Source organism: Colobus angolensis, unplaced genomic scaffold, assembly GCF_000951035.1.
Source record: "Colobus angolensis palliatus isolate OR3802 unplaced genomic scaffold, Cang.pa_1.0 Scaffold5, whole genome shotgun sequence".
In the NCBI taxonomy this organism is placed as follows: domain Eukaryota; kingdom Metazoa; phylum Chordata; class Mammalia; order Primates; family Cercopithecidae; genus Colobus; species Colobus angolensis.
Window position 1 is genome coordinate 20850953 of NW_012118487.1, and position 12340 is coordinate 20863292.

Here is a 12340-nt window from a genome sequence, read left to right on the forward strand (position 1 = left end):
AGCAGTTGTAATAAACGAATATTGATTTACTACAGGACTTCTAAATATTAAATGTTTTTATATGAATTCTCAGTTACTTTTTTTTTCTAACTTTTAAGCCATTTTCCTGACTCTGTGTAAATTGTTCACACAAATAGGCAAAGGAATAAAGCAATTTAACTAAAGTGGGGAAACAAACAATTGTAAGTGTAGGTAGCAGAAGAGAATGGATTTTTTTCAAGTTATTCTATATCAAAGCCACATAGATCTATTTTAGGACACTTTTACACAACAAAAGGAGATTTGCTGTCACTAAACCTAGTAATTTAGCTTTCTAAATACTGGTAAATGCTGGAAAATTGTAATTCTTTGTTTCTGTTTTCTCTAAAAGTAAGCCACTCTTACTTTTAGGCACCCAGTGAATTAGGTGTCATCTCTTATATATTGTTCCTAATGGAATGTGAGGACGGCTTTTAAGAAGGTGCCAGATGTGTGAGTCCTTTATTGCTGAGCAAGTGTTGCTTCTGTTTCTGAGGCTATGAAAAGGGTTCGCATGAAGAAATACAACCATCATTTATATGTGACTAGCAGAATATCTTTAAGGGACATATTCCTGTTTTATTAGAGGCAAGCCTTGAGATAGAAATCAAAAGATTATAATGAAAAATATGGCATGAAATAATAAATTAAAAATGAGAATCGTTTGTTGATTCTAATGTATCTTCAGGAGTTGGAATGGCAGTGGACGAGAGGAATGAGCTAATATAAATGCATGTTCTTACATAAATATGCTCAATATGCTTGCTTTATTTTTTTAACAGGATGAAAGAAGCAGGAGTAGACCATAGGCAATGGAGGGGTCCCATATTATCCACCTGCAAGCAGTGCCCAATGGTCTATCCCAGCCCTGTTTGTGGTTCAGATGGTCATACCTACTCTTTTCAGGTAAAGACACCTACAGTTGTTCAGTATGAAATAAGTGATGTATACTTATTAGTAAATGATTAAAACTATTGGTTATCCAAAGTGATAATTCAAATTACTCATTTACCTTATGAAATAATATGAATAATCTCACTGGTTTGGAATATGATTCAATATGTATTTGTTTTTTCCATGTCAGAATTTTTAAGGTTTGAAATACTAAAGCTATGAACCCTCAAATATCAAAGCTAACCTTTCCTTTGTTGCTACTATGAAAGGTGCCAGAAATGTTAGCATGCTGTACAATAGCTTTAGTGATCAATATTATTTTAACAACAATAAATATGCTACAATCTGTCACTACAATTCCTTTTTTTATCTCATATTTTATCTCCTATATTATCTCATTTAAGCCACGAAAAAAAAAACTCTTTACCAGATGAAAAAACCGGGATCAGAAAGGCAATTTGGCAAGTTTCACATATTTAGTTGACACTGAAGCCAGGATTTGATATAATCTCTGATTCAATGCCTTTGCCCTCTCGTCTACATTATTCTTCCTCCCAATTAAGTGTCCCATATTGTTAAAATATTTTGGGATTTTTACAAACTTTGCCTAAATAAGACATGATAAATTTTCTTAGCTTATGTAACAGAAAGGAAAGAGTTCAGACTCACTGTCTTTTATCTGAAACCCTAGGGACTGGATACATTTAAAAATTTAGATTTAAGAAATACATATATTTTAGACAGGTAGTGTAGCATATTATGCAGCATCCCTAGAAGAAGCTTACCCTATAATTAAATTATTAAGCCAGGTGCAGTGGCTTATACCTGTAATCCCAGCATTTGGGAGGCCAAGGTGGGCAAATCACCTGAGTCAGGAATTTGAGACCAGCCTGGCCAACATGGTGAAATACATCTCTACTAAAAATACAAAAATACGTCAGGCATGGTGGTAGACGTCTGTAATCCCAGCTACTCGGGAGGCTGAGGCAGGAGAATCACTTGAACCAGGGAGGCGGAGGTTGCAGTGAGCTGCGCCATTGCACTCCAGCCTGGACAGCAAGAGCAAACCTGTTTCAAAAAACAAAAACATGTTAATATCCTTTTAAGCAACAATTTGAATATTCCTATTAAAGAGTATACATGAGATCTATAAATAACCTTTTCTTAGTTCATATCTGATTGTGCTTACTGCAAAGTTATTTCCAGAATTTTTTTACCTTTTAGTAAAATGCTTTGGTTTTGTGGATACCTGCTTATGAATCACAATTTGTCTGAGCAAATATTTCCCCAAAACTTCCACTTGCCTTTTACAATTACAAATCTGGGCAAGTTCACTACAATGCTCTTAATTAATTCAGTCACTAAATACATACATACTAGGTGCCAAGTACTGTGTATCCTTAGTGAAGCTGTCTTATGTCTACCTGCTAAACTTTTATGGGTGTATATAAAAGCGGAGTTATTGCTAGGAGAGGAGTGTGTCGGGGTCCTTTCAACATGGTCTTGATCTTGGTGAATTTAACATGGTATAGGTAGGGCCTTGCCTTTGCAAGTTTAGTGAATTCATGTTGTCAGTACAAGGGAGAGTGAATCTATCTCATATTATAAAATCCCACGTGGAAACGATGTATAAATCATTTTACGGATTTACTGACTTACAATGAAGGATGCAGATTGTAATATTCAAACTGATGGGAAGAGCTACAGAGGAAGCAAATTTTAATCCTAATTTTATCTGGTGATTATAGATGATTGAACAAATGGAGTCAGTGGTAGAGAGATTGGAAATTTTTACTGGCATCCACCTAAGTAGAACTATGTCTTTCTCAACATTGGAAATATGTGCCAGAAGTTTGTGCCTAGGGTGTCATCATTCCCAAAGAGCGCTAACAGAAGTCTACGGGCTTCTGCTGACATTTTTGGGACTCTTTTTAGGTTTCTCTTAGCAGGTGATCCTTCCTTTCCCAATTTAGTTTCATAGGACACCAAGTTACAATTAGAAGTGGAATTCTATTTGATGAGACTTGACTGATGATGTTAGAGTTACTCAGCATGTAAGAAATAGCCCTCAGATTCTCATTCAAGACTAAAAGCACTTATTATACGTAGATTAATTCAGGTATATCTTCAATTTCATGGGGTTTCCTCATTGTTCTCCTTGGGCATGGGGCACACTGTGATACCTTGGCTTCCATATCATCTAATCTTATTAGTATTATCAACACAACCAATCTCATAGATAATTCATATTTGAATTATTATTTTAATATTTATTCGCATAAATGTCACTTTTAACAAATGCTTTCTTTACATAGAAAGACATTACACAAAGCATGATTCAAGTGAATATAGGTCTCTAATAACCCTAAATCACCATTTTTATTTCTGTTAATTCTAATCTAACTTAGTGAGTTTTCCACTTTGGACCATCCATCCTAATCTTAAACTTTGGCATTGACAGCGATGAGACTGAGCTATATAAAACAATGAAAACTAAGTAGAACTCTTAACCCAGTAAAAATTTAGGTGAAACTATCCTTACTAATCTTTTCTTAAGAGTTTATTTGATTTGAATCTCAAATTAATGCCTTCAACATGTTGATGATTTTTTGTTCCTCCCTCATAAGAAAGATTGCCCTAGGCTATTTAGCTACTGGATCAAGAACAAAGACCACAGAGGCCAGTACCTTCTTGTAAATGTCATCTTATTATGTTCCCAACATCTGCTTATGAGAGTTGAAAATAGAATATAGGTAAGAGATCACAAGATCTTTCTTCTGGCTCTTGGATCACTAAAGTTTGTCAATAAACTTGCAAATTATGACAGGGCAGATGCAAACACATTCGAACAACAATGATGAGCTCCAAATTCTAAGCTCAGTGGGGTCAATGAAGCTCCTTGCTTGAAGTTGTAAATCCTCCCCTCAGTAGTCCTGATACGTTAAAGATAAACCAGAAGCCAGATATGATGAGTCTTGGATGTGGGGCCCTACATTCAGTGTGGAAGTGTGATCTTGCTGTGGAAGCTTTTCTTATTCATCTGCTGAATTGTCGACCCATGCATTGATACAAAGGAGTTTTTTAACACTACAAATAATATTCCTACAAGTTCTATTTTAGACCCACAATGTTTGTTCATTACTTTCAGCTCATTTTATAGAGAGGAGATTATAAATGATATTTCCATTGCACATCCTAACTGGAGGTGAGGTCATTACGAAGTATAACAGGTGCAGGAGCTGGGGTATGTGGTGGGAAAGAGGGATATCAGAAGGTACACAAAGAAAGACTTTAGTCAAATGACATAACTAAGATATAATTTTGAAAGGTAAACTTCATTATGCAATGTGACCAATTTTGAATAATTATTTTATTTGAGTTCAAGCTTTTAAGTTAATTGGCTTTTCTAGAAATCCTCAGCAGAGTATTTTAAAAATGCATACACAAAAAGAAAACTGAACAGGTGAGGAACTATGGATAAATAGGCTTACTTGAAAAAATAGTGGGACATTTGTGATTTTCATAAAAAATATTTTTGGAACATTGTCTTTTTTCCTATTAAGAAAAATGATTTACTTTCTTTAGAAGCCTACTTAATCTTTCTTTTTAAAAGAACCAGTCTTCTCTGAATTCTTTCAAATTCAGCAATGCCAGAAAAATCAAAATATAAGTCTGTTCAAGGTTGTTTGAGAGGTAATCATTCTTGAAATTGACACAAAAGATGAAGGCCTTCATTTCTTTACTTCAGGCAAAGTCTATTTTGATTGTATTGTCAAGCTTCAATAAGAACTAGGAATCATTCTTCAATACAGCATTTATGTTAGATCATGGATATATTTCTCACTTTGTTATGTAAAATGTACATTACATTTGCCGTGAGCATAAGTCAATAAATAATACTAATGTTTCAGACTTGAGTAGAACATGTGTAATATAAACTCCCTGAGGACAACAGTGGATGATTTTAAACTCTTTTCTATCATATTTTTAGTGATGCGCTGCTTGGCAATTGAACTCAACAATCGTGAATTCCTTAGAAATGAGTATTGTTCATAAAACTGTGTGCGTGTGTGTGTGTGTGTGTGTGGTTTTGAAGGAAGGCAAATATAAAGCTTACCTATTTTAGACTGCAGTTTTCTAAATCCAGCTGTAGAAATGCTACTTAAATTGATTTGGAATGGGGTCCCATGAATTGGAATTTTTAAAACTTCTCATGTGACTTTTATGTGTAGCCATGGCTGAGAATCACTGTGCATCCCTTCAAATTATTGCCTTTGAATACTTAAATAAAAGATAGGTGTGTGTGTGTGTGTGTGTGTGAACAAGAACATTAGCCTTAAAGGGGAAGGCCTAATTTTTTTATTACTATCCAAAACATTTCTATTTCTATTTTTTTTTTTTTTTTTTTTTTTTTGAGATAGATTCTCACTCTGTTGCCCAGGCTGGAGTACCATGGCCCAATCTGGTTCACTGCAAGCTCCGCCTCCCAGGTTCATGCCATTCTCCTGCCTCAGCCTCCCAAGTAGCTGGGACCACAGATGCCCACCACCATGCCCGGCTAATTTTTGTTTTGTATTTTTAGTAGAGACGGGGTTTCACTGTATTAACCAGGTGGTCTTGATCTCCTGACCTCATGATCCACCCACCTCGGCCTCCCAAAGTGCTAGGATTACAGCCGTGAGCCACCGCACCTGGCTCAAAAAATTTCTATTTTAAGTTTCAACATGCTACTATAATGTTTTAACTTTTCTGTCATTTATTTTTTTATATATTTGAGGCATGTTCTTACTTTCTCTTAATAGTTACTAATTCTAGCAACTATATGCACATTTTGAAAGGTAGATAATTTCTGACTCCTAATCATGAGAAATTTGATATGTTATACTTTTTAGTGTTTAGTTGTTCTATCTTCTTTCCTCTGAATATTTAGAGCTGAGATCATTTGATTTTGGAAGATCCACTGTCAGAAATGGATGTGCACTCTTTCCATGTGACTTGCTTTTCCACTTAGCTTGGGTTTGACTTTTGGCTGAGGTGTGCCGACTCCATCAATATCACACCACCAGAACATTACCATGGTCATTTATGGGGATCAATTCTTATTACAGCACTGAATATTACAGGAAATAATATGAATGAACTTTATCATAAAATTTCAAATTTAAAAAGAACTTAAAAGAACATCTAGGAAAAACTTCCATGCAATAAAGTCCCTGGTATGAAATCACATTCTGCGAGGTAAACCTCTATATTTGAGGAGTGTTCTAATTGTTAAAAAAGTCTTCGTCTCCTTACATTGATTTTGTTTCCAACACTCCCTATCCTTACTCCCTGGAGTCATGTGTTGAAGCACAAAATGCATCCTCTCTTGTCTTCAGTTACTGGGAAAAATGTGAATTCTTAAATTTGCCACTTGCAGTGAAGAAGCAAACAGCCAAAAAACACTTGGAAAGCAGCTTCACATGTGGGAAAAGAACTCTTTTTTTTGTTTGTTTTTGCTTTTTCAAATCCCTGATTGGCCATTGACTTGATCAATGACTGACGCCTTTGAATAGAAGCTTCTAAGAGAACACAGGGTACCTTGCTCCAGAACGGGAGTGGGGAGTGGGGAGCTATATCCCACCACCTTCACCCCAGTCCCTTTATTTTTACATACATTTCTGGATACTAAGTTATTTTCCTAATGCCCTGATCCGTGTTTCCCACAGCTTGGTGCCAGTGGCCTATCTGTGGGGAAGGCATAATGTAATGAGTCAGAGGCACAGGTGCCTGGTTTTTGTCTTCACAGTAATTTGTGTTTAATCTTGCCATATGGTATCCCATGGCCTTTTCACTACATTAACTTTCATAACCTCATATATACACGTGTGTGTGTGCATATGTATAATGTGTGTGTACATATATAAATCAAACATTTATGTAGACCATATTTTCTGGCAAATAGTTCAAATATTTTAAATACGTTAACTGGTTATTATCCCTCCTTTATAGGTGAGAACTGTGATGCACAGAGAATTTAAGTCATTTGACCAGTGTTACTCAGCTAAGTCCAGAGCCCATGTTCTTTACTGCCTTTCAATATTTTAATGTAAAATTGAAGCAAATTCATTTTTTAAATTAATTACCCTTCATTATTTTTCTATATTGCTACACATAATGTGGTAACTACCTTTATTTGAATCACTAAAAAATAAAATAAAATAAAATATATGGCATTTAAATTTATTGAGTTGTTTGTTCCTTACTGGCTTAAAGCCTGTGATATCAGAGTAATAATAAAATATATTTTTAGATATTATGCGTGATAAATAAGCCTAACTCATCAACTTTCTATGATTATTACTTGTTGCAGAAAACAATCTTCTGTGTCTTCTAGAAGCTTTAAAATTTTAACTGTTAGGTTTAGGACTGTGATACTCATTAGTTTTTGTGTATAGTAGAAGGTAGGTTTTGTTTTGTTTTTTTTTTTAATGTAGCCAACCAGGCCAGGCACAGTGGCCTACGCCTATAATCCCACCCTTTTGAGAAGCAGAAGTAAGAAAATTGTTTTAGCTCGGAAGGTCAAGACAAGCCTTGGTAACGTGACAAAAACCCGTTTCTACACAATTTTTTTTTTTTTTAATAGCCAACCAGTTGCAGAATCATTTATAGCATCTTACTTCATTGGATTGCTTTGATGTCTTTGTCAAAAATGAAATGGTCCTAAATGTGTGTGTCTGTTTCTGTCTTTATTATGTTCAGTGAACTATTTGTCCTTAAGCCTGTATCACATGTCTAATTTGTTGTACCTTAATACTGACTTTTGAATACTGGTGCAAAGTCCAACTTTGTTATACCTTTTTACTATTGCTTTGGTGTTTACACTTTGCCTTGCCATATGAATTTCAGAATCGGTCTGTCAGTTTCTATAGAAAACAAGCTGGAGTCATTTTTTTAGATACTGTGCAGTACCAAATCTTCAAATCCACACATTTGGTATATCTCTCCATTTAGTTATATTTCATTAATTAATGTTTGGTAATTTTCAGTATAGGATTTCGTAATGCCCTTTATTAAATTTGTTAAGTAGTTTTTTATTGGTACTATTGTAAATTTAATTTTAATTCAATTTTTAACTGTTTGCTGATAGTATATTGTTATATTGTTAATTTTCTATACTGACTTGTATATTGCCACTTTGTTAAATTCACTTATTATTTCTAGTAATGTTTTGTAGATCTGTCCAGATTATTTTACACATAATATCCTTCTCCATGAATAGAGGCAGGCTTATTTCTTCCTTTTTTATCTTTCTATTTCTTGCCTTAGGTTTGGTTAGGACTTCCACTACAAGGTTCAATGCATCTCTTTGCCTTAGTCCCAATTTATAAGAAGAGTGTTCAGTATTTTCAACATTAGGTATGAAGTTACCTATAGATTTTTGTATGTAAAAAAATGAAGTTTTAATAGAGCTTAAGCCCATGTTAATTTTCTGTAGCCATCACAGAATAGAACATATAATATCAGTGTCTTCATCTTGTGTTACTATATACTAAAAAAGAATTAACACCACGTATATTCACTAGGGGAATTTTCATGTTAATTTTTATACCTTAGATATCTTGTAGTTAATAAACAATTCATCTAGTTTGTATATATAAAGAACCCATTTGTCCAAAAACTCCTAAACTATGTAGAACATGTTTAAATATACATGTTGTTTAAGAGAAGCATAATGATAATAATACTAGACATATACTAGTTGTGGTAATAGAAGTTCTAGTAATATTTGTAGTAATTGCTAAAATAATTGTACAATAATATCAGTTAATATCCTAAATATTTTATGTGTAGTAATTTAATCTTTAAAGAAATTTACAAGACTTTTTTTATAATGATCTGCAAACTAAAGATAAAGAAAAGGAAGCCCATGTCAGCCATAAAGCTGGTGAATTACAATGCTGGAATTGGAGCCCAGTTAAGCTCACACACAGTTAACCACAGCACTGTACTGAGCAATAAAACTCCCAGCAAGACCTTAACTGATGCATTTATCACTTGTGAATTTTACCTTAATGATGTCCTTTGTAACATTAATTATTCATCACTTTGCCAAGGGGAAAAAAACATGGGAGGCAATGGGAGAGATATAAAGAAACCATAGATATTTCAACTCTTCAAAAAGATTGTAGAAAAGTAAATAGGTTATCCATGTGTATCTGTAAACCAACCTCTTTTTATCCTCCCTATTTTTCTCCCCTTCTCAGACACTAATACCCCCAATTCTACTCTCTACTTCCAGGGGCTCAAAATATTTTTTAACTGCCACATATGAGTGAGAACATGTGGTATTTATCTTTCTGTGCCTGGTTTATTTCAATTAATATAATGTTATTCATCTGTAAAGATAACTATAGCACGTGCCATCCTTACTATGTTACTAGAAGTTATTCCAGCTGAGTTACTCAGAAAGTTGCTAGGTAATTAAGTAAATGTATGTACAGCACCTTTGGAAGAGCTCTATATTCCTTTTGTCAAAGGCACACAACTCATATCAACAAATAAATATTCTTTAAAAAAATTAACATATCACGATTGCATAATGTGTGTTAATCAGTATTATTGTATTAATGTATTAATGAATGATTCAATTAAGCTAATGTGTTAATTTATATATGCATTAACGTCTTAATTTTAGCAATGCTATAAGATATATAACAAACACTAACATACACTAATATTGTTCCCATTTTAAACATAAGAAATTGAAACAGATTTTAAATAAGTTCATAAGGACATAGAGCTAGTAAAGAGCAGGACTAATACTATGGCTATGAATAAAAATATAGCTGATATAAAAGTATTACTATAATAAAATTATTTTGTATAACATGTAATTAAACATGCTAATTTTATATCAATAACTATCAATAATACACAGATGATTTTAAAATTAATATGACATTATTTTTCTAGATAAAGAAAAAAATAGTATGACATATATTGTATCTATATCAGTTTATAATCACTTGAATTATAAAATAAACACAATAGAATGTGGCTGTCACATCCTTTTTAGGGTACCTGAGCAAATTATATTTTTTCCCACAATCACACTGGATATACTCTATGAGCACTGTATGTTTTAGTGGCCTTTAACCTCTTTCCACCCTAAATGTACTCCACCAAGAAAATTAGTCTTGTTATGTGAAATGACAGTGGATTAAGTATGTTTTTGTATCTGAAGTAAGCCAGATAAACAGCCAAATGAAACTAGAAGGTAACAACACTAATGTAGAAACTGAGAAAGGAAAAAAAAAAAAAAACTGTCAATAACTAGAATCCAAAAATATTAAGATTAATGGCCTGTGAAAGAATGGTAGAGTAGGCTCGATGTGAAAGCATAGTGATGTCGATGAATTAGACAACCCCTCTTAACAACTGTGCCTCCAGTGAAAAGAAAGTGGGAAATATTTATCATCAGGCACTAGGAATCTGAAAAGTAATCTACAGGTCCCTGTAGTAGCTTGGGGTAATAATATCATTATTATGGTATAGTGCTGATGCTTTTGAGCTGCTCTTGCATGGATCTGGTGTTCTGAATTACACTACATCTGAGCAGAGGTCAGGCAAACCCAAAGCTGAGAATATTTAATAATAATTTGTCTCTAACAATTTTAGAATTTTAAGTATTTAAAATACAAATCTTGTCTTGTTCTTGTTGTTGGCATTGTTCACTCTTGCTCCTGTTAGCTTGCCTCATTTTGTTTATTAGTTTATTTGTATTGTATTGGTGTGCTCCTTTATTTATAATATTTATTTAATTGCTTGTGAATTTGAATTGGCAGAACAAACTCTGTGGAATCCTTAGAAGTTTGAATTCATAATAGATTTCTACAGAGAAAGTATATATTGAGGCTTCCAAGTATCGGGGGAATCCCTTAAATGTTCTCAGCTCCTTAACAGACATCAACTTTATAATATATATTAATGTATGAAGCATTTAAAAATTTAAAAATGATATTGAAATATTCAAGCAATACCAAACATACTTTCAGAAAAAAAAATTCAGCTTTTAAAAGAACCAAATAGCATTTATTTAATTAAAATATTATTTAATTAAAAATTAAGTCGGTAGATTAAACAGCAGATTAAATGAACTTGAAGATATTATGAACTACAACTTATATATGTGTGTACATGTGTATGTATTATGTATGTAACATACAATAATTAATATATGTATATATCATATATATTACATGTGTGCAATATATGCAAATATTATATATATAATATGTGTGTACATGCATACACATATGTATTTCTGAAAAATTATCCAAAAAGGTAGAATATGTAGACTCTAGAATAGAATGAAAAAGTATCCAAAGTTTAATATGAACTATAGAAAGAGTAATCCGAAGTAATAACGCAGAGAAAATATTAGAAGAGAATTTGGTTGAGAATTATCCAGAAGTGATGAAATACATGATTCCACAAGTACAGGAAACACAGTGTATGCCAAGTAAGATAAATAAGAAGAAACTCAAGTCTAGATATGTTACAGTAAAATGAGAGATTTCCAAAGTAAAGTCCGTCCAGACAGAAAAGCCATATTACCTACCAAAAATACCGTACCATTATATCAACAAAAAGCATCTCAGCAAGATTAATGTGATTCAAAAAACAGTGGAAATGTACACTTACAGTATTGAAAGAAAATTTTTAAAAGTTCAAAAGCCAGTATTTCAGAAGGAAATACCTTCTATGTCCGTTGCTACATAAACATCCTTGAAAAGAGTGCACAGAACAACAGCTGTCAGTGCCTCTGATTGCATGATGTGCAAAAATGTGAGTGAACCCAGGAGATCTGCCTCCAAACAGTATCTGCCCTTTGTTTCCACATCTTGGCTTCTAGAGTATGTTCCTCTACGTAGGCCACTCCATCAACAGGTATTTGAACCAAATCTCTTCAATTTATCTCATGTAGCCTTTAATTAAGGATATCATGAAGGGAACTCTAAGAAGGAGGATGATACAAACCTGCAAGCAAAATTTATCTTAGCAGTGTCTCTGACCCCCTACTCCAGGATCTCAGAGCCAGCCTCCTGGACACATCACATAAACCATCCAGATCTACCTTATCCATCCAAGGTGACTTTTGCCTTATGTTTTTTCTTGGCCTTTCTACTTGGCCTGTGGAAGTAAGTCAGGTACAGCAGGATACACTAGTGATTGCAGAGATGTCACTACTTGACCTACAGAGAGGCATCTTGGACAACTGTGTCATCCAAAATATCTGCTCAGTGGACTGGGACTGACCTGAATGCCTTTCAGAAAAAATGTCCTGTCACTGCTCACTTCACTTCACAAAATTTGTTAGTGAAACATTTATTATCAACTTTCTAATTGCATACCTCCTCTTACAAAAAGAACTTCCTGCAAGGTG

The 12340-nt window shown here is 33.6% G+C and overlaps 1 protein-coding gene across 8 annotated transcripts in view; it reads left to right on the forward strand.

The window, feature by feature from the left end:
- SPOCK3 (sparc/osteonectin, cwcv and kazal-like domains proteoglycan (testican) 3) overlaps positions 1 to 12340 on the forward strand; it is a 488523-nt gene that overhangs the window by 323503 nt on the left and 152680 nt on the right. For 7 of the 8 annotated variants that reach the window (XM_011959650.1, XM_011959651.1, XM_011959652.1 and 4 more), the window contains one exon: positions 801 to 924. The exons of the other annotated variant lie outside the window; for it this stretch is intronic. In XM_011959650.1, coding sequence (XP_011815040.1) covers positions 801 to 924 — 124 coding nt within the window. The remainder of the gene's footprint in view (positions 1 to 800; positions 925 to 12340) is intronic. 8 annotated transcript variants of the gene reach the window in all.